The sequence below is a fragment of the Sycon ciliatum genome, chromosome 1 (assembly GCF_964019385.1).
Source record: "Sycon ciliatum chromosome 1, ocSycCili1.1, whole genome shotgun sequence".
In the NCBI taxonomy this organism is placed as follows: domain Eukaryota; kingdom Metazoa; phylum Porifera; class Calcarea; order Leucosolenida; family Sycettidae; genus Sycon; species Sycon ciliatum.
Genome location: NC_088643.1, coordinates 13671732 through 13694554, shown reverse-complemented (window position 1 = coordinate 13694554; position 22823 = coordinate 13671732). Strand labels below are relative to the sequence as shown.

General features: G+C 48.0%; 1 protein-coding gene and 1 long non-coding RNA gene across 2 annotated transcripts; one reads left to right on the top strand and one right to left on the bottom strand.

Moving 5' to 3' along the window:
- Positions 1 to 204: 204 nt before the first annotated feature.
- On the bottom strand, positions 205 to 21490 carry LOC135814386 (thioredoxin domain-containing protein 6-like). The gene is made up of 19 exons (XM_065327498.1): positions 21091 to 21490; positions 19959 to 20016; positions 18874 to 18977; positions 18480 to 18551; positions 17566 to 17685; positions 16734 to 16815; positions 15365 to 15444; positions 14482 to 14574; positions 13872 to 13906; positions 13462 to 13581; positions 8828 to 8902; positions 8426 to 8535; positions 7525 to 7669; positions 5671 to 5766; positions 4580 to 4731; positions 4155 to 4299; positions 3197 to 3304; positions 2516 to 2667; positions 205 to 1625 (listed from the first exon to the last, which is right to left on the bottom strand). Exons 1-19 carry the CDS (start codon positions 21118 to 21120, stop codon positions 1246 to 1248), a joined length of 2157 nt encoding a protein of 718 aa, XP_065183570.1. The 5' UTR covers positions 21121 to 21490; the 3' UTR covers positions 205 to 1245.
- Positions 9658 to 12377, top strand: LOC135814404 (uncharacterized). Its single transcript, XR_010553186.1, has 4 exons — positions 9658 to 10153; positions 10803 to 10899; positions 11280 to 11380; positions 11729 to 12377. It is a non-coding gene; the product is annotated as an uncharacterized LOC135814404 (long non-coding RNA).
- Positions 21491 to 22823: the final 1333 nt, after the last annotated feature.

Sequence of the window (22823 nt, the reverse complement as noted above, 5' to 3'; positions counted from 1 at the left end):
GTGTGCCGTGTGGTATTGAAATCTGCGGCCGAGTTCTGTAGAGGTGCCCTCTAGCACAGTTTATTATGTGAAACAAATCTTGAATCTTTCTTCTGAGTCCTGGAAAACGCCCTACCATAATACTAGTACTAGCACACTGATGCCACGTGACGCAGAATCTACATTGTAGGTACCTGCAGGCGCGACATGACACTCTAGTCTAGATCAAGGTTGAAAATTCTTTGAAGTAACCGAAACACTGTGAATTGAAGATGACGACAAAGCATTGTACACTGTACTACCGGACTAAAATTAATTTTAATATTATTGACAAATCCTTCCTAGACTTACGTCTACTAGTTTGCCCAGCTCCAGCCGCTTCTAATCTAAAGGGCAGTGGAGATAGAGCATCAAGGATGGGAAATAGACCAACATGCATACTTCATAACTGGAGAGAAGCCCAGCAGTGTTGCAACAACAGGCAGAACGTCAAAAATGATATCACATCACAACTCAAGGATAATGCCAGCACGTCCTAAATAGAAAAAAAAGGAAAAGAAGAACATCCACATCGCAAACTATACACGTATCATGACTGTACTTGAACAAAACGTTGAGAGCTAATACTCAGCCTAATAGGTAGTTGTCGTGATGTAATACATGCCATTGTACTTACTGCCAGTAATGATTTGGGAGTTTTGTTTTGCTTGAAGATGGACGAGATTCGTTATTAGATTTTACGTTGTTCCAATTTGACACAGCCTGTTTTAGTGGCCTAATCCCTAGCTAGAATAGACATCTCATGAAAGCAGTGAGTCTACGAATCTGAAAGGTGGCATCTCTAATCAGATCCCCTGAACGTAAACTTGGCCGAGCTACTTGCAGTATTATGTGAAAGTCGTGCTAGCAGTATACACCGTTGCCACAGCTCCACACTGCGCAAGACTAGAGTCCCGTGTGCATGTAGGGGCGCAGGGCACTGTGAACCGATGCTGAGAACGCCTTTCTTAGAAGTATACTCATTTTTGACGCGGTATGGTTCACGTGCAAGCTCACTCCATGACTCAATGCATAATAGTGCTGCCGTCGAGCACAACGTGGTTGCAGGCACAAATGAAGCTACTTGAAAGCCTTGTGCGACAGGGCTGTCGTCACGTGGCCGCCGTGAAACAAAATAGGATCAACGTGGCAGCACTCGTAACCTAAGCTTCTTCACTTCATTTCCTCAGTCAGTTCCGGGGGGACGGAAGCGGGCCGGTCTGGGCCTCATGCAGCCTCCTCTCCTCCAGCTTCCGCTGCTGGAGACTCAACAGGCTTGTCTCCTTCCTGCTCCGCTCTGGCTTCAGCACTTGCACTATCTTCCTTGCCATCCCCATCCGCGGCAGGAGCATCTGCTGTTTCTCCTCCATTGTCGCCAGTGGGAGCCTCTGCCTTCTCTTCGTCAGCGGCTGCGGGCGTGTTTTCGGCCTCATTACTTGTTTCAGCTGCAGGTGCTGCTTCCACGTCACCGCCTTCTGCGGGAACAGCAGCAGCAGCTTCATTAGGTTCTTCACTATTTCCAGCTTCAGCTGCTGCGTCTCCATTTGTTTCACCTCCGTCTGCTGCTGCTGCCGTGGTAGCTTCTTCTCCGTTTGCAGCTTCACCATCTTCACAGCAGCACAGGAATGGGAACAAAACACACCCACACACAGACACACACACACACACACACACACACACACACACACACACACACACACACACACACACACAAGAGTGCATAGAGTGAACACTGTGGATTTCAGGAGGAGTGCTTGGCCACAGAAAGCACTTCCACACCGTGCATGCACTTCCAAGACCCTATCCCAGCCGCCCATTCTTCAGAATAGATACACAAGGACTGGCCGGTGACACAGGTTTAGCCGGGAATTACAAGCACAATGCAGCTCCACAGAGAACATGTATTAGCCAATATCAACACTGCGGCAACTTTGAGTCGTGTTGCTGGTGTGAATGAGGCCAGCCAGTACACTGCGGCAACTTTGAGTCGTGTTGCTGGTGTGAATGAGGCCAGCCAGTACACTGCGGCAACTTTGAGTCGTGTTGCTGGTATGAATGAGGCCAGCCAGTACATGTGATGGAGCTTGAACTAATAACATACACACACACAGTATTACTTATACATAATACTGATAGTACGAAATGGTGGTTGCGACTTCGGCGATGATTTTTTAGGAATGGGTTTGCTCCCACACTGGAGCTCGCGCTATTCCGCCGACTTTTCAAGTCAAGTGTCAAGTCAAGTCGGCGGAATAGCGTGAGCTCCAGTGTGGGAGCAAACCCATTCCTATACCGATAGTAAACATAATGTTATTGCATATACTGATATTGGTGTTTAGACCTCTAACCCAGGCTTCTACAAAATTACTATTCAGAACTGCTATGTCGGAATATCACATGTCTGCAAAGACCGGTATTACCATCCACTATGTACAGTGTGGGTGCTAAAGGCAGGCTTCACCGTCTTACACATGCCACCACTTGCACTCTCACTCACCTTCTTCCTCGGACTCGGACTTTATCCTGCCGTCGTTGCCGAACTCCAGGCCCTCGCCGAAGATGAGCTCGACCTCGCGCTGGGCTTCCTCCGCGCTGGCGCTGCCATGCAGTGCATTCTCGAACTCCTCGCCACCGAACTTTGCTCTCAGGCTGCGGCGGTGAGAGTGGGGCGAACACACCGTGAGGAACACCATGAACCAAAGCATAGGAACCAGTTAGGAATATGAGGAACAGAAATGGTGACAGTGGACTGATGCAGCATGAAGTACTACAGTAAAACCTGCTAAGGCGACAACTCTGAAAAGATGACCACCTGTCCCAAAGGATCACTACCACTGCGGCTAGGACCAAAGGAGGCTGGTTTTAAAAAGTCACATGACCCTGGATATGGCAGGGTGGATTCAAAGATCTCTACAGGGGGTTCCAGTTTAGTCAAAACGGAATGGCGGATACATGCACATGCACACGAATACGGTTGCCAGGAGTAGATTTGCGAAATTTCGGGGGTTCCGGGGAACCCGCCCCTGCAAGGAGACCACCTGTACTTGGAGACCACGGTTCTAAGGTCCCTTGAGCGGACGGTCGGCTTAGACAGGTTTCACTGTACATACTACGTGCACATGTAGCCCAGCAAGTGTGGCGTAGCATTGGCAGTTAATGCTACTGGTATGATGCTTACCAGCCTGGGTTCTGCTCCTTCGCTTCAATAGTGCTGGTGGGTCCTAGAGCATCTCTCCAGGCCTGTATGCCGTCACGGGATGACAGAATCATGGTCTCCACCGGACCGCTGTGGACAAGGTCACACGGCAACACACGCACACACACACACGCACACACACACACACACACACACACACACACACACGCGCGCGCGCGCACATACACGCATACACACACAGCATAATAGTGAGTATCGACCATAATACTAGGTGACCATGAAATTCCTACGACATTGCGAGAGCTCTCAGCTCTCTATGAAAAAGATGAATTCTCATAATTATTAATTATAAACTCCATCTTACATGTGGTCTGGTGATTGCACGGTTGTCCATGAAGCTCAGAGTTACACCCACAGAGCTTTTCTGTCCACTGTTTGACTGTACTACGCTCTGGCTCCACGGCATTTGGAGCACTCTTTGCATACTAGGTGCGTCCCTCGTAAACACCATCTCTAATAGACCACATAACTGTACACAAAGGAGTTGCCGGGCGCTTCAGCTTCAGACGGCTGTGACACGGCACAGATACAGTCAACTTTGGGTATAACGACACTCGGCGGGGCATCAGAAAAGTGTCCTTATTCGCGAAGTCTCATTATATTATGTATTACAGTTAGATGGGACTTCGCTCTGGGCATGGAAATTCTGTCGTTATTCGCGAATTGTCGTTATATCCGCAGTCGTTATTAGCAAGGTTGACTCTAAGACACTACAGTGTTGCTCAATGAGATCCAGTAGCGTCGCTCAAGTACGCGCCTGGCCTTGCGGGACCCTACATTGTAGACCTGCGAACACTGGGCTGAGAAATGATGCAAGGCGCACACTTGAGTGACCCGACTGGATTTCATTGAGCAGCACTGTTCTTGTATTCCTGATCATAGCCTTCTCCCAGTACTAGTACTAGTACTAGCACAGTACCTGCACATGGCCTCGACCAGGCTGGCATAGAAGTCTTTCTCCTTGTGTTCAGCGTAGAAGTCAGCCACCACGTCCGACTGCAGCTCCTTCTCTTCTTGCATCGCAATCACAAAGCCACGGTTGGAGATCTCCTCGAGGATTTCCTCTGCAATGAACCGCACAACACAGTCAGACTGTCAGGGGGGGGGGGGGGGACAAGTAGCTTTCTTGTCATCGTTAATGGAAAATAAGATACACGAGTGACATCATAGAATTATCAACATTCCATGATGACATCATTGTAGAATTATATTTCGTCTATGACTGAGTAAGTACTGTAATACTGTTCATGCAAGAGCCAGGCAAACTGACACCCCCCCCCCCCCTTTCAATGATGACACATTGTGATGAAATTCAAAAAGTCACTGTAGTAGAAAGTCACCGACCTTTCCGTTCCATTGCATGTGGCTTGATGATCGCAAGCGTCTGCTGCATTGGGAAGAAGCGGTTGACGTCCCGCGCGGCCGTCTCAAGAGACGCAGAGCTGTAGAGGCACAGTGAGTCTGCTGTACCTTCCCCGGCGGACTTGCTGCCAAGGCTGCATATGTACATGTGTGTGTGTGTGTGTGTGTGTGTGTGTGTGTGTGTGTGTGTGTGTGTGTGTGTGTGTGTGTGTGTGTGTGTGTGTGTGTGTGTGTGTGTGTTGCATGCGGTGTTGTCCGTCCGAGCACAGAGACAGAAACGTTTGGAATCAATTAGGAGGAAAGGAAATACAGGATACTAACCGATGACAATCACATGAAAACGCTCTTAGAGACAACCAATCATTCCTTGATGATGTTTGTACTAGTAGGTGCATGATAACATAGAATGACTGCGCACTTTATCTTCTTCATTGCAATTTTATAACTTTCATCTCCTCGCTGGCTCTTCAAATACCGCGAGGATAGTTAAAAGAATGCTCAACAAGTGCATGGGAATGAACTGGGACATGTTTCAGGTACGTGTCTTACTACGCACAAATGAAGGATAGCTTGCGCGCAATCCGAATATCTGCCATGATCGTGCTGGGGAGTTGCATACCCGTGCTGAGTGCTATTTGTATTACTCTGCTGCCCACTTATTAAAAACTGGTTGGAAATGCACAACGGGAACACTACACCGTGTGATGCGAGTTTTCGCCGTCAGCAAATCCAATAGAAAGGGTATCAGGAGTTGCACACTCTTGTGAGCTTATAGCTTATACCCATGCTAGTATGTGTGTAACGATGCATGCATTAACAACCATATCATGTTTTTCAATTTATACCTTCAAACTCTGTGAGTAGTATAGGAGGGGGGGGGGGGGGGTTCTGGGTCACCCTCCAGTTGAGCCAAAACCGTCCTTCTCAAACACACCTCTCCCGAACGACCCCCCCCCCCCCCCCTGCACTACGTCTGTGCTACCAACAAAACTGCAGACACACGTACACACGTACACACGTACACACACACACACACACACACACACACACACACACACACACCAGATCCATACCTGGCATCGCCATCCTTCGGCGCGGCCGCGCCAAGAGTTTCCGAAAACAAGCCGATGATCTCCTCATGTTCCAGCAGCACTAGCGTAGACTCAGCACTACAAACAATGTGCACGGGATACCAGAGGAGTTACACTTGCAGCATTGTGCAATTGCAAGAACAGCATACTGTAAAGTGAGAAACTTTCGCTAGAGATTAAATTTCGCTATTTTGCGACCACTAGAGATTAAATTTCGCTATTTTCGCGACCATCATAAATTCGTGAATATAAATCCCCGCAAACTGCTCTGTACATTGATTTTTGCCGGTACGAGATCCAACTGAGTAGATGAGATTGCGAAAGTTTCTCATCTTGAACCAGTGCAATTCTTGAAAACGCGAAATTTGCGAAAGTTTATCGAAATCTTTAAATAAAACGCACCGAAAATTTCGATACTGTACTAGTAGTACACTTACATGTACTTGGAAAATGGGTTTACCGAAAATTTCCCTCGACCGAACCGCCGATTTTGGAGAATACCGAAAATATTACACCACCGAAAATTTCTGCTTTTACAGTATGCGAAATAACTTTGTGTACACCATGCTGGGGAGGGGGGGGGGCAAGCATATGTAGTCCTTGTAACCTCGAGCCCAGTGCCGGTACAGGTCCTGACCAGCCTACACAAGATGTTTGTCAATCATGTGATGCTGTCTCCGGTACCCTCTGCTGTACGTTCTGCATACCCCGGCACCATGCAACGGGCAGTTTGACCCGAGGTAGTTGCAACTGCGTGGATCAAGTGAGACTTTTGCTGGCAGTGTTCATGTAGTTATAATATTACGACTACCTTGTTCACATCTTATATTGCTCATGTACAACGACAACAGAGAGAGACGGACACGTTTGTTTAATCAGGGGCGTCCCACACGGTACGGTCACTACGGTATTGACCGTACCACGTTTTGCCCCAGATACCCCGTGAATCAACAAAATATACTGATCTGGGATCCAAAATTCCAAAATTTTCGGCTCAGCCACCACTTCCCCACGAGTAAATTGTATTCCAGATGGCTGACCGTACCACATTAACGCACTCTCCACATACAGGCATGCACCCGGCTCAGAACACATTGTTTTCTGGTTGGCATATCAGGGATATTGGGCGGAGCAGCTGGCGTGCATGAGAAAGACAGGTCGGCCTGCTCTTCGCAGGAGCTGTGACCCGGTGCACACATAGTGTGTGCGAGAGAGAGAGAGAGAGAGACAGACAGGTCGGCCTGCTCTGCGCAGGAGCTGTGACCTGGAGCACATAGAGTGTGAACGAGAGACGGTCGGCCTGCCGTGGGCAGGAGCTGCGACCGGTAGTGATTGAAATGAGCCAGCTGCGGAGATAGACTGCCCTCACCCGATATAAGTATATTGACAAGAGTTGTACTAACACTGTTATTGAGGAAATTATGGTGACAGTGACGGAGAGATAGTGATCCCCAGTCGAATGGGGTTGGGAGGGAAGGGGAAATTGACAACTGACGGACAAACCAGTGAACAGTCAAGTCGTCGGAAAACAAAAGTGACAAAGGAGTCTCTCTTTTCTCTTTCTCTCTCTCTAAAGCAAGATTTGGAAAGCACGCGTGGGAGAGTGGCGCGCGCTGCGCATGCGCATGTATAGCAATGACATCATAATCAGATGCATGATCATCAGACTAAGTATGAGTGGTAGATGTTCCACGTTCGTTAACAGGGCTTAGCGCACACGCTAAACCACCACTAAAATACCTTCCGACGCCCCTGTTAGTGGAAAGCCGTGGCTCTGTGCTCTAGGCTAATAATCTGTGTTACATGAATGATCACCAACACACGCGTAGCCCATACCTGACCATGTGCGCGGTGATCTCCTCCATGTTGGCGTTCTCCTGACAGTCGGGGTAGAGCGTCTCCACGTCGTCCTGCTCCAGCTGCACGGAGCGCTGTCGTAGTACACACGCATTGCTGTCCGTGAACTGCTCAATGATAGAAGCTAGGCGAGGGAAAAGGACAAACAGACAAGAGCAAACCAGCAAACCCATATTTCCTACATATGCACTACGCACAAACTTGAACACTGCAAACTTCTCCCATCCGAATACAGTAAACCCTGATGAGGCGACCACTCTGATACTTGAAGGCAACCACCTGTCCAAGGAGACCCCTACAACCAGGACCAAGGGGTGTTCTTTCTGTCAAGTGAACCTGGATAAGAAGACCAGCTGTACACTCTTGCATGCACCACATACCATAAACGTCACACATCACACCATACTCGCACGTACACTTAGACCATATATGACATCAGACACTGGACTCCACAAGACAAGAACCAAATACAACAACATGCGTAAATCATAGTCGTAATACAAATTCGCAACACGGGGACCACATTCGTAAGGTCCCTTGAGCGGTCGCCTTACACAGGTTTCACTGTAATATTGGTTGGCAAGTACAGATCAGTATGGCCAGTGGGGTATGTAGCACATGCACTGAAATCTCTCCAAACTGCGAGTTTTAGTGGAGATTTTGCTACTCTTTCGCCAACTGTGTTTTTTAATTTTTTTACTAAGGCCACAGCTTCCTATCATGACATGCAAATGTGTGGCACAAGCGACGTCATGCGCTGGATCTCTGGCCTTCAGTCCCCATTAAACCGCATGCGACTCAGAGCTTTGGACATTTTGAGGTTAGGGGCAGTGCCGGGTCACGGCCCGCTGGATAAGAGAGATGCAAGTGCAGTGGCTACCTTGGTTTTCCACGAACATTGGACCAATGACCAGCACAGCCTGCTGGGTCTCGGGTGCCGTGCCCTCTATCCACGGAGCCTTGAACCTGGGAAACAGACTCACAATCTCCCTGTCCAGGGGACACACCAGAACAAAAAGAGACAAGCACAAAGGGAATATAGAAAAAGCTAAACCTAAGATCATTACATGTACTGGAGTACAACAATCAAGATCTGTTGGAAAACATATCAAGTACAGCCAAAGAATCATGAACCCCGGAAAGGCTTGGTAAGCGACGTTGGCCGGAGTGGCTTATGATTTGACACAGGCTTTACTTGCTAGTGTTGCTCACCCATCACTACAACCCCCATAATACTATCAAGTCAAGCGCATGTCTGGATGTCAGCCGCACTACAACCTACCGTTCAGCACTGATCTTTGACGAGCTGAGGTGGAAAGCGTTGCGGATCTTATCGCGGCCGTACAGAGCACGGATGCTGTATGCACACGTACAAGCGAACACCCACCAACACATGTGTGTATATAGACAAAACTCAATTATGAACATCCACACCGTCACACGACACGATAAAAGCTAGGAAAGAAAACGTTCGTCCTAGATTGCCAAACGCCAACAGGAGCACTCAATCGCCTCTCCCCCTCTCTATTCTCTCACTTATCTCGAACTCTTTGGTTTTGTTCATTGCTGCTTGCGGCCTAGCGAGTCCATTGATGACGTCACTACTAGTATTTTGTCAAGTGTACTGATGGACTACACGCATCCAGCAACCCCAATGCACCAATGTCCTCTGCTGGGCCCAGTGCACCAATGTCCTCTGCTGGGCCCAGTGCACCAATGTCCTCTGCTGGGCCCAGTGCACCTCTTATGGCTTATGCATGTCCATGTATTTGCTATCTTGCGGCAGATTATCGGGTGCTCTTCCACATGACTGGCAAGAGGCAGTCTCCCACTCAGCACATGATATTTCTCTGGGCAAATAGCGCCTAGGGTTCACTTTGGAAGAGAAAGGCACTGCTGGGACTCACCGATTTAAAACACACAAAAAAAACCGCTACAATGCATTGACTAATCTTCTGCCACAACGTTAGACCTTAGGCATCTACCCCGGCGCAGAAGACAGTGGTAGCAATCAATCATTGCCTACTGTGCGCATTGCATTGAAAGTTGTGCTGGCATTACACCCTTTGCATCACAGCATTCAGAACAGGTGGACTGGCCACTGGCAGCCGCTACGGTATAGCCTGGTCAGCATCGCAAAGCTCTTAGAAGATATTCGTGTCCAGTCAGTGAATCTGCAGTCCGTGCGCCAAGCCCTTGAGTAGCCTGTTTTTTATTTGCAACCGCGGGAAAAATCGAGGTGCAAAAAGATGACGACGACACAATTGTTTTGTTGGTATTTTGCAACCTTATTTGGACCTGAACTGGCGTGTGCTGGAGGAATCCTTGTTCATAACTTGGTTTGCTGCTGAGGTATGTCCCTTTGTCACCTATGGCACTTTAGCTGAGGTTCGTTGCGCCCAACTGTAGACCATGAAGACCTGTGTTTGCACTACATATTTTTTCGTCGTAATCGTACCATCAACTTGCTTGTCGTGCTGGAGTGGATAGCATAATCGGACACTCTCGGCTTATGCTCTAAGCGAAAGGTAGATATATTTGGGTTTGGATTCCCAAAGCACATCCCAATCAGGCTATGCAAAATGGAGCGGCCCACAATTTCGTGGAGGTTTGTCGAATTGTGTGGAATTTTGCACTAAAGTAATTGTGCTTGAACAAGGACGTTTTGGCTGCTTATTTTCCTTGGGCATCTCGACATTGCAAACTAGTCCCGTTGCTGTTGTGTCTTCGACATCTAAACGGAATTTCTATGTAAGTCGTGTGGTTGGGGTCCAGATTTTAATCAAAATCCAGCAGTATTCCTGGCTGCTAATCTAGTTTGCTAAAGTTCTGGCTGAAGGTAGTCTGTTGAACAGTTTCTTTTGTATGTACCATGGTCAGATGGTAGGACGTTCATTACATAATTATAGATGGAGTACTTAGTCAAAGAAACTTTTTATGTAGTTTAGCACAGCTGCACAGAAGTGCAGGGCCTGAAACAAAACAAGAGCTGGAGACTCAGCGTCCGCAGCATATGCGAATGCATTGTGAGAGCATGTGTCTTCGAATTCAGCATCACACGCATATGCACACTCACACACACACACACACACGCGCGCGCGCACACATACACACCACACACACGCACGCGCGCACATCTGGCGCTGGTTGGGTGTTGCATACTGAACATTCTGTGCTTGCAGCCTTATCTTGATCATGTGTGATAGTTGTGTCACAGGTTTTTGCCCTATTTTCTGGATTCTCTGTGCTTTCTGTAGATGGTCTTGTGCGCTCGTCATCAACAGCACTACACTACTGTAGGTCCAGTGGGCCAATCAGGCTGAACGGCATCATCCAGCTGTGACTGGGGTGTAGGTAAGTGTCTCTGCGTGCTCTGATGGTCGACTTGTGGCTTCTGGCCTTCAATCATTGTTCTTGCACGGGACCTGCCTCGCATACCCTGTGGTTCACTCGTGTTGGCAGGCTGTGATGCACAGTGGAATCCTTGATGTGGCACTCGGTGTACATGTATGTTGTTGCACGCGACAATATTGCTACTGATGGGTTTTGGTGTGATGCTCTGAATAGATGTACCATGAAAGCCTCTTGATTGGTCTCCGCAGTACATTCGCTTGCCTGGCTCGTTTTTGTCGATATTATCCACTGTTGCAATGGAGAACTTTGCGCGAGGTATCTCACTGTTCATTCCGAGCTCTGATTTCTTATCAATGATGGTCTTTTGATATCGCTTGTAGGAGTCGACACCTGCTGTTGCGCCGGCTCGAGCTGATACTCGCATGAGCTCGCTGGAATTGCTATGTGCATCCACAAAATCCGAAAGAACAAGCTGGAAAGGGTAAGTGCATGCTGGTGTGCTTGCATGCATCATGCATGATAGCACAAACAAGCACCTGATCCTCTTTGCACGGTGGTTGGATGCTTGACTTCCTTCTGACTTTGATTGGCCGTACATCATCAGCCAAATGTTTCCCCACAACTCACTGTCCACACTATCCACCACTGCGTCCAGCTTCATTTCCGACAGTGAAGTTAGAACGTTCTGCTCTTTGTGTTTGAATTCTTGTGCTTGACTTTTGATTTGTGAGTGCATTGCAGCCGACAGCTCTGACACGAAGGATGATGGGCCACTGGGTTGGCTTGTGTGCTGTGTGTGCTGGGTTTCATTTTGTGCTCTGTGTTTCAGGGTCTCGGATCGTGCAACGGCGAGGGAATTGTATAAGCACAGAACTGTGTCACACCCTGTACGGTACAGGAGCGTACCTCGTTTCTTACTGGTACCATATGACCCATGGCTGAGATGAGTGCCAAGCTTCGAAATAAGGCTGGACAGTAGCCACCGGTTGTTGCAGTTGATGGATGGTAAAGAAGAGGTGAAGAAATCAGCAGCCGTTGCCAGAAGAAGAGAACGGTTCTCGAGGAATTCAAGACAGATGAATCTTGCTGTTGCCAACAATGCGGACTCCTCGGGTGAGGTGCACTGGTGCGTTTCGTCTGTTATACTCTGCATCAGGCTCTCCAGCTTGAAGTCAGTAGTCTGACTGTCCACCATATCCAGTTGGCCTTTATAACAGGCTAGGCAAAAAGCACTATCCGCGGTGACCGTAAGACCACGCTCAGCGTGCAGCTGACGTTGAACGACTCCGACGTTCGGACATTTACGCTTAATTAACACCCCTTATTTGTGCGCTGCACATGGTGCATGTGGGCCTGTTGCTGTCATGTAGCTGCATGTTATGCCGGTTGCAGAGACTCGCTGGCTGATCGTTTAATGCTTGTAATGAAAGTCTACTGCTCTACTGCTTGTAATGAAACTGTGACATGCCGTGGCAAGTCACAACCATCTACTGAGCAGTCTGGTGTTGTTGCGAGTACGGGTACAGGTGTTGGTGGTGGTGCTGCAACATGCTGTGCAGGCATTGCTTCTGTAGGCTGCACGTTGTCAGTGACAGGCATTGGCTCTGCTGAATGATTTATGAGCCTTTTCATGCATTTCTTGCAGATACATGCATTTCGTGGTATTGTAGGATGCTGTGCATATTCCCAGCATTGCGTGGTCTCGGGGTGGGCATATCTGCCATCAAGGGGAACATCTTGGCAGGCTACACATGGTCCGCATTGCCTGTCAGGATGCAATTTCGAGCCCTGGCTTTGGCGGCCTATTTGGACTTGGTCACAGTGCGGACACTCGTGGTTTCTTCCTGGCCTATAGCAACACCATCTGTCCGCCCATTCGCGTAGTTTTATCAGAGATAGAGCCTTGCAAAATAAGACGGCCCACAATCTCCTGCGACGTATCTACGAAATGGGAAATTGAGAAGAGAAACAAAAAGGCACCGCAACGACGTGAGATGTCGAATATCGTGGTGCACTTTCGAAAATGTGCTCATCACTCACCCTTCTAACACGATAACGGCGCAAAAGCAATCGATATAGGAGGATAAGCCTGTATTCTCAAGGTAACCAATTGTCGAAAATTGAGAAGAATTCGGTATGTCACTAAATTCGTCTTCAAATTTCCCGCGGTTGCAAATAAAAGTGCAACTTTTAGACGCCTTTTTTGAACTTGGCGCACGGACTGTCTGTATAGCCGGCGGTAACGCGGACGTGCAAACTTTACTTTTAGAGTGAACCCTATAGAGGTTATTCGAATGACTCATCGTAGTACATATGCCACTCAGCCAGAAGTCAATAGAATAATCACTTTTCAGCGGCCACTCAGAAGTCAATAAAATATCACTTTTGCCACTCAGAAGTCAATAAAATCACTTCTGCCACTCAGCTGGCGTCCATATTAGGGCTTTCAGCATCTCAGTACGCATTTCTCCCGGTTTGCCACTCAACTGTCTTCCTTTATAGCAGTGTATGATGTCATCGCATAACCTCTATATATGGGAACGGGATGGAAATCAGTCTGACCTCTCCGGATAGTTGTCCTGTGCATCCTCGACGTCAATGGGCCCGACGATTTCTCGCAGGTCGGCTATCAAGTTCTCCACTTTGCCCTTCTTGGTGATGATCAGTATGACATTGGGACCACTGCACAAAACAAGCCCAACAGCATGACATACATACATGTGTAATGTTCTCTCCTGACGCTTGCTTTTGAGCGTGAAGCTCTGAGTTGAGATAAGGGAGTAGTAAAATACCGGTATTTTACTACTCCCTGGTTGAGATATTTCTGTTTCACCGGATTTCCGTTTGTATATGTACATGAACAGCGGAGTGAAAAAAGCTTGCCATTGCTTCCTAACAGCGTATGTGTACTCAAGTTGTATGTGATCACAACCGTGTGACTGCGGTGTTGTGGTGAACATTGCTGCACGTACCTCGTGATGTGCTCGATGTGTTCCTCATAGTTGCTCTGTGATGGGTGCCGGAAGGAAAGTCAATAAAATTGAAGCATCCACGCACATACATACACAAACACACACACACACACACAACACACACAACACACACACACACACACACACACACACACACACACACACACGGGACTTTGTTGGCAACAATAGGCAATGCGAACAGAAACGTTTTGTAACACACTGTTTTCTTTGTTTTGCTTACCCTGAAATTCCATCATTGGCAATATGTGTGCAGCATTGCATGCAAACTTCAGTGTAGCCACAGTGGGCAAGTAAATTGACCCAGCTATGCTCTCCTATTCCCTGTTTGCTGCATCATTACTTGCATGAAAATTACATCTTTATGTGATGCCGTCTTGGATATTTGTATGAGTGTTGCAATAGCAAGCTACAGCGCGCCCGCGCGCGCACACACGCACACACACACACGCGCACACGTGCGCGTCCCATCCTGGGCTACACAAATTCTACTTGTCTTGCAAATTCCTCCCAGGAAGAAGGCATTATCAGGGAAAAGATGTTGCAGTGCTAATTGTTCTTGAAGTCTGAATTCTGCTGTCCGTGTCTTTACCTCTTCCTTCAATGACGAGAACAGCTCCTCTGCTACTTCGCGTTCAAAAGTCATTTCCTTGCGCTTCAGTACTTGAAATCCAGCATCAATTGTCTGTGCATGCACACATATCACCACACCGATGAACACAGACATATGCACGTGCACACATATGCATACATGCACGCACACACACACACACACACACACACACACACACACACACACACACACACACACACACACACACACACACATGCAGACACACACACACACACACACACACACATACACACACACACACACACACACACACACACACATGCATACATGCACACACGTACAGGCAGTAGCAAGGTCAGGCCAACAGACCAACACAAGCAGTGCCACGGAAATGGGAGATATGCATTCCGTGGGGCAAGCTGTCCCGTATTTGGCAGGCACAACTTGTTTTAGTACATTTGTATGGCCTTACACCGGTTCATGGCCTTTTTAAGCAGAGCTGGTATCAAGGTGTGTATGGTTGCAGTGGACTGTCCCCGCAAAACTCAATGACGGGAACATGATGCATATGCTGTGGGATTGCTTGGGAGAGAACTGAGCCCACTCCCCACACTCACTCAGGGGTGGGAACAACATTGCCGACACAGCTCACCGCTGATACGGTAAGCTATAGAGTGGTGTTCACATCTTGGTCATGTGACTAAAGTTGTGCAGAAAGTGATCAGGTCATGTGGACAGTGGAGACAACATGGCCGACAGCATGTGACCCATAGATGCAGGGGTTGAGTGGAGTAGGTACCAACATGGCTGTCCTCTATGGTCATGTGATAGATGTTAAACCAATCTATACAGATGACAGGTGTGAGCTGTACACTCGCCGGGCTCTGGCTCTGCCTCTCACCTTCTGCACGATCTCTTCTGCTTGCTCCGGCAAGACGTCCGGCTTCAGAACCATGAGCGCGAGCTGCTTTCGGATTGGTACTGCAGGAGAAAACAATGAGGCACGTGGTCACACATGTGATAGGTCAAGCAGTCACTACAGTGACGAGAATTAGCTCTCTCACAGCCCAGTAGTAAACCTCTCATCCTCTGCACTACACAAACTGTCAGGATACTGAGGGCCATAGCACCCTGTCTGGCCAGGACCGGACCTTATTTCGAAAAAGTTGACCCACGTAATTCATGTTCTCGTCAATATTAAGTTAAATGTTCTTTTCGGTCAAGTATCCCATTCGGCTGGACCACCTGAAATCCAACTGCTACAGCCCCGCAGGACCCATCCTTATTTGGGATTGGCAAGCTAAGTGACAGTAATACCGATAAGAAGGACACACACCTGGAAAGTTTTACCAGTATACTTTCATGCCTTTTCATCAGGGAAAATACAGGTTAGCCCCCGTCCCTCACACAAACAAGTCAACAAAGCGGCATCTTTGGATTGAGGGGTGCTGGTTTCGAAACAACTGGTTTGAAGCTCAAAGTAGAGCTGCTGTTAGCTCAAAGTAGAGCTGCGGTTAGCTCAAGGTAGAGCTGCGGTTAGCTCAAGGTAGAGCTGCTGTTAGCTCAAAGTAGAGCTGCTGTTAGCTCAAAGTAGAGCTGCTGTTAGCTCAAAGTAGAGCTGCGGTTAGCTCAAAGTAGAGCTGCGGTTAGCTCAAAGTAGAGCTGCGGTTAGCTCAAAGTAGAGCTGCGGTTAGCTCAAAGTAGAGCTGCGGTTAGCTCAAAGTAGAGCTGCTGTTAGCTCAAAGTAGAGCTGCTGTTAGCTCAAAGTAGAGCTGCTGTAAGCTCAACGTAGAGCTGCAATGCTAAATGGATGTAATATAGCTCAAGGCAGAGCTGCAGCAAATAGCTAGATAACACCAGTTGTGAGAGTGGACCCGATCAGTGGGTACGATAATCATAATGATTGTGTGAATAAGTTGGATAGGGAGGGATGGTGGGAAAAGCAACACTGCGGAAGCACGATCTGCTGTCTGGAGGAACACAACAGGGCAAGCACGATTTGTTTTCTTTTCAGCAAAACGGGCTGAGTGCCATTTGTGATTACGCAGCAAAGCAAAGCGCATGACGTCAGTCTTGAAGGCAGCAAAGAGTAATGCAGTGCAGCGTGCGCGCTAGTTCGGGTTGTTGCTAACGAGTACTAGCACAGCTAGTACCCCAGAAAATCAAACAAAAAACTCACAGCCGGTGCAATAACATTCTATTTAAAAATGCAAAACCTGGGTTGACAACGCCGGTGTTAGTGTGTGAACAGCCTCGCGAGACAGACCTACCGATTTTGTTCCTCTCGGCCTCAGCCGCAGCCTCCTCTGCAGCACGCTTGGCTGCAAGCTCCTCGAAGAAGGTGTCGTTGAACTGATCACAGTGGGCGTGCGTGTATGAGAAATCGACACAAACAGACAGCCAAAATGTCATCTTCACTTCAAGTTGAAAGTCCTGTGTAACACTGAGGTGTAAGCGGTGTATTTATACTAAGACATCCATACAGTACAATATACCCTGTGCTCATCATTCGTATTTCCCGCTCCTTTGCCATACTAATTAGAATCCATCAGGTATAGAAAGAGCGCGTGCGCCAGTGGTTCCCGTCTTCTCTTGTCTCTCCTCTCTCGTACTTCTTAATCTTCCATATCCCTTACTTCTATCATAATACTATGAAGCTATAAAAAACGTCTTCTACGAGTCGTAAGGGGACTGCATGTTTAGCCGGGAGCTAACACCTGCAATGAAGTCCATTCCAGTCTATGCTGCTATAGACACTCATGGATAAACCGAGACTAGTAGACATGTAGAATGGACTTCATTAATTTTAGACTGCAAAGCACCCATGTTGTCCAGCGGAAAACAAATGAATAACACACATCACAGTAACAGTATGTACACTGTAGAGAAGAGATAGAAGAACAAAACGGTAAACAAAGTCTCAAACGAAGAACACGACGTACAAATTCAAATCTATAATTCGAAGCAATAAATAGTTGTTCATTATGGTATCATTATACTTGTGTAGAAAGAGGCGAACTATTCTTTTTCAAGATCCAGCTGTTACATATATTTTGAAGTACATATAGCGGTATGCACATTGAATCATTGAAGCATCCTTACCTCAGCCCTGTCGACCTGTCCCTCCAAAGCCATGTGCTCTTGCTTCAGTTCGTTGACGATTGTCTTTTCGATGAGAGGCCCATCCGCGCCACGGATGACCTTGACCAACACTTCACCAGTCTAGAGACCGTAGCACAAACAACCAAGACAGTAATGCATGAGCAAGGACACTCACATACATACATTATTACATACATACACCTGGTCCTGGTACCTGCACACACACACATACACACACACGCACGCGACACACACACACACACACACACGCACGCATGCGCATATACAAATACAAATACAAAAGCACACACAGCCAAATGGGACATTCACTCATGTACCAATATACTTGTACAAAATTATGTTTCTTTGAAGTAGAGTCAAACCTCTTTAGGACGAACATCAAGGGACCGATGATATTTGTTCGCAATAACGGGAGTTCTTCTTATCCATATGTTTTACCCAGTGAATACACAGGGTTTTATCCAATACAGTTATCCAATACAGTTACGAATACTAGTTCTTCTTAGGCAAACATTTGTCTTATCAGTTATCAGTGTTCTTTCTAACGAGGTTTCACTGTACATGTGATACTGTACTTGGCTTCAGCAACCAGCCATGTACTAAACCTATCATGTTCTGTGACTGCAAGTTGTCAACACATTCGGTACCAAAGAATAGTGATCGGACAGACCAGGTGTCTGCTGAACCCGGTAATGACTTGATCAGGTTTCAACAGTCGATCAAATCCTGACGACAGTGCTTTGATTGGGCGGGAATCAAACAGCAGCTCAACCAATGCAGCGTACATGTATGCTGCAAGTCACGTGATGCACGATTCAACAGCTTTAGTTACTAGTTACTAAGTAAACAAATTCACTGGGCCCGACCATGCCTACCATGCGGCCAGCACTCACCGCGACAAACAAGAACGTTGGCTGCGACCTGCCACGGTACTCCTTCAGTGCCTCGATGCCATCTGCCTCGGCCTGCACACAGCATGAATCATACACAGTGCAGGACCATAGAAACTGTTGTAGCATAGCAATGTGTTTTCCAGGCTTATCCGGCGGTGGAAGGAAGAGGGGCAGCAGTGCATTTTCCAGGCACATAGGCAAAGTGTATACGCAATACTGTAACTTAGACAGCAAGCTGGTTCCATTTCAGAACATGTTCACCCTACATGTAGAAATATCACACTCAGTAAAGTCATTACTGTATGCCACATGACCCAGAGACAGTCCAGTTTGCTCAAAGGTTGAGGTTGAAATGCAGTTTAAGACACTAGGACTACATTGTAGGGAAACCTACCAGAGCAAACCGCAGCATGTCGTCACCAAGCTCATTGCGCAGGCGCCTGAACAGAGAAACGATTGCCTTGCACGGACCGCACCACTTGGCGTACACATCCACCACTTCACGTGCACAAACAAATACACACACACAATCACACACGTACACACACAAACACACATACATACACACACATGCACACACACACACACACACACACACACACACGTACACACAAACACACACACACAGAGCACATGCGTTTAGTACCCTATCTCAGAATGAGCAAATCCATGTCACCATGTACATGCAGCTAGCAGGACCACCGGAGGCAGGTTCTGAACGGTCCGGCCATGCCATAGCCGTTCATACTTTGTGTGTGATATAGTGGGTACACATGACCTCCTCAGCTGTAAACATGTGTTGGTCTCCAACTTGACTGGTTCCGGTGGGCCTTTCAGCTAGGTATGTATGGATGGGGTGATTGCTTGTTTCTCTCCCAGACTGTAGTACTATATGCACGGCCACCCTAATGGACTGCTAGCGGACTGCATTCTCCATTATTGTGCCTTTGCCACCATGGACACAGATCTGTAACCTCCGTTTCAAACGTTCAATCAGACATAATATCGTAATTGCTGTATCGTCGCACTTCGCACCCTGCCTAAGAAAGCTGATGTAATTGTGCCATGGTGAAATCAATCATGCAGTTCTCCCTCAGGATGATAGTACAGTCACACTTTGCTTAACCACACATCCGTTTCCACAAGAATATCCGGATAGGCGAGGGAACCGGATAACCGAACACCGGCTGTGTTGGATGCATCACGTATGCTGTAAATATGTAACCAGCTATTTTCTTCCGGGTGGCGAGGGATCCGGATAGCCCCCGTTTTCTTTCGACGCGTTTGCTGTGCAGTGAAGCCGAGACCCTAGGTCGGTGGAGCACATCAGACCCCGTCACCACGTCCACGATTCATGCCTGCGATGCTGCACCGCTGCTTTGCATGTCATGATTGGAAGCTGTGGCCTTAGTAAAAAAAAAAAAAAAAGAGGACCGGATAAGCGAGGTCTGACTGTACTATGGGTCACTGCTATCTTACCTGTGAGGCCTTCTTTTCTGAGCATCTTATGGTAGTCATCATCACTCTTCAGCTGGTGCTGTGCATATGCACACACACACACACACACACACAGCGCCAGTGACACAAACACATCACGGAACCTGTGTATTGCTGTGAACGCTGATTACCACAATCATCGCACCGCATTTATGAAAGCTCCAGCGTCACATGTACGTCGTTCATATCACCTGCGTTGACGGGCCTCGCTGCTAGGAGTCGGGTATGCATACCAACATCCTGTGCTCCGCCATTCCGTACCGTTTTGAAATTTGACATAGTCTGGAGCCGGGGAGCTCCATACTCTCTCTTTTTCAGTCTCTCTCTCTCTCTCTCTCTCTCTCTATCTCTATCTATCTCTATCTCACACACTGACACACTCACTCTCTCTCTCTCTCTCTCTCACATACACACACACACACACACACACACACACACACACACACACACACACACTGAGTGACTCTCTCTCTCTCTCTCTCTCTCTCTCTCTCTCTCTCTCTCTCTCTCTCTCTCTCTCTCTCTCTCTCTCTCTCTCTCTCTCTCTCTCTCTCTCTCTCTCTCTCTCTCTCTCTCTCTCTCTCTCTCTCTCTCTCTCTCTCTCTCTCTCTCTCTCTCTCTCTCTCTCTCTCTCTCTCTCTCTCTCTCTCTCTCCTGCTCTCTCTCTCTCCTGCTCTCTCTCTCTCTCTCTCTCTCTCTCTCTCTCTCGCCACAAATACACACACTGAAGTATGCCAGGATAAGAAGTTTTTTGGATGTACTATGTGCACTTTTCTGATCCCAATGGAAGTTTCTTATCAAAATTCTACTAATACAATATAGTCACATACACTTTTCTGTCATTGGCTGATCCCCCCCCCCCCCCCTTGGATTTAGGACTGGATTGACAAAAATCCGCGGTACCGGGAACACCCCTTCATACACCATGTACACCCTCCTGGCCAATAATTATTATAGCAGTTGAACTCCACTGCTTTGCAGTGAGAGCCCGGTACACGGTGCATGTGGAAACGCACTGCCATGCACAGCAGCGCATTGACCCTCTGAACACCACAAAAAAGTCACTTCTTCAGGGGTAGCGAGTCCCGAGGAGTATCCGAGATTGCAAACTAACCTGCAATATGACCTCTTTCTTCGCCGGCATAGTCGTGAAAGGCGAGTCTCTTCACTAATCGTCAAGCGCAAGCTATGAGCTAGCGTATTCCGAATGCCTCAGTGAGCGTTGCCGTTGTCGGCCGACCGGCCAGCTGAATGTTCGACCCGTCCGGTTGTCGCTACTGGTCGCAGTTGTAGTCGGAATGCCATCCAATGGTAAGCAAGAGCGTTGTACCTTCCCCTGCGTGCCGCTAGTAATGCTCGCCGAAACAAATATTGACCATGTACGGATACGTTGGCCCTAGGCTAGAATGGCAGCAATGGGGTTTGTCGAGGAACTAGCTAGTAGCATGAACTCGGAATGGACTTGTCCCGATGTTATTCATTCGCATTTTGTTCTGTTATTTTACTGCCTGGCAAGTGTCCGCGCGAGTACACAGATTTCTCTGCGTTCTTGGGACCCGACATGCAGTCCCGACCGCGCCCCATGCACTCACTGACTGCGAGCACTCCGAGCAGTTAGTACAGTGCTGTCCGACACACTCACTCAGTGGTTACTTCAGAAGCCGCAGCTTTTTAAAGCTTGCCAACCTCTCGAGCCTGGCTGTTGCTGTGTAGACTGTAGCCTAGGTCCACATGCACGGACGATGCATGCATGCATCACTCGGGCCAAGAAGCACACAGCACAGGCTTTGTTTTGATACCCATGCCATGGTGCCGCTGATCGTCGGCTGCTATGCCAACACTGATGTAGGGTGGCGGTGTGACATGGCAACCAGGGAGTCATAAAATACTGTATTCACGACTCCCTGGTGGCAACCACGCAGCCAGAACCAGGAATCATGTACATGGATGAGCACAACTCGCTCCATGCCATGATTTATCCGGATGAGACTTACCGGTACTATCGGAATCAGCTTTCTTGCAATCTTGGAGACAAACGTGGGGCCAAATTAAAGTTACCGGTAAGAGCAGATCTAGCTTGGCGCCCCCCACAAACAACATTATGAAAAATGTCCACGGGTGCTTCCACTGCCCTCTCGTCAGGTGGATACTGGCAGAAATGAAACTAGCCGAGCACAATAGCTAATGTATAATGTACAATGTAAAGGCGAGAAAAGCAGCAGTAGGAGCAATAGCGACAATAATACACACACAGAATACATGGGAACTGGAAAGGTATGAACAGGTCAGCGAAGCCGGGTGTGATATGTATTGTGATAACAATCAGGGAGTCGTACAAACCCGCTGTGACCCAGGTTCACACGCCCCGTGCCTGCCAGTACCTGATAAGCAGACAACAACTGTACAAAGTGGAAAGAACCATAATGCTGTGATGGTGTGCTACCAAGGAGACATAACCGGGGGGGGGGGGGGGGTGTTACTCAATCTGCGGGCAGAACTGTTTCGTCCTTTGTGGACTCATCATACCGGGGGGAGGGGGAGGGGGAGGGGGAGGGGGAGGGGGAGGGGGAGGGGGAGGGGGAGGGGGAGGGGAGGGGGGGTGTTATGGACTCTTGGTGCTACCCATCAGTCTAAGCGCAAATGTCACGGTTCTGTTTCTGAGCATGTTTGTTTCTTTGTGCGAATAAAGACACCTTCCAAATCTCTAAACAGGCGACGAGGCGACACCAGTAAAAGTGGATTTGATATTCGCGATGAAAGGGACCAGCTGAATCGACATGACTATTGCAAGGCTGTGATGCACAATCAAGAAATTGTTTCCAAATCATCAACACCTTTTTCTACACG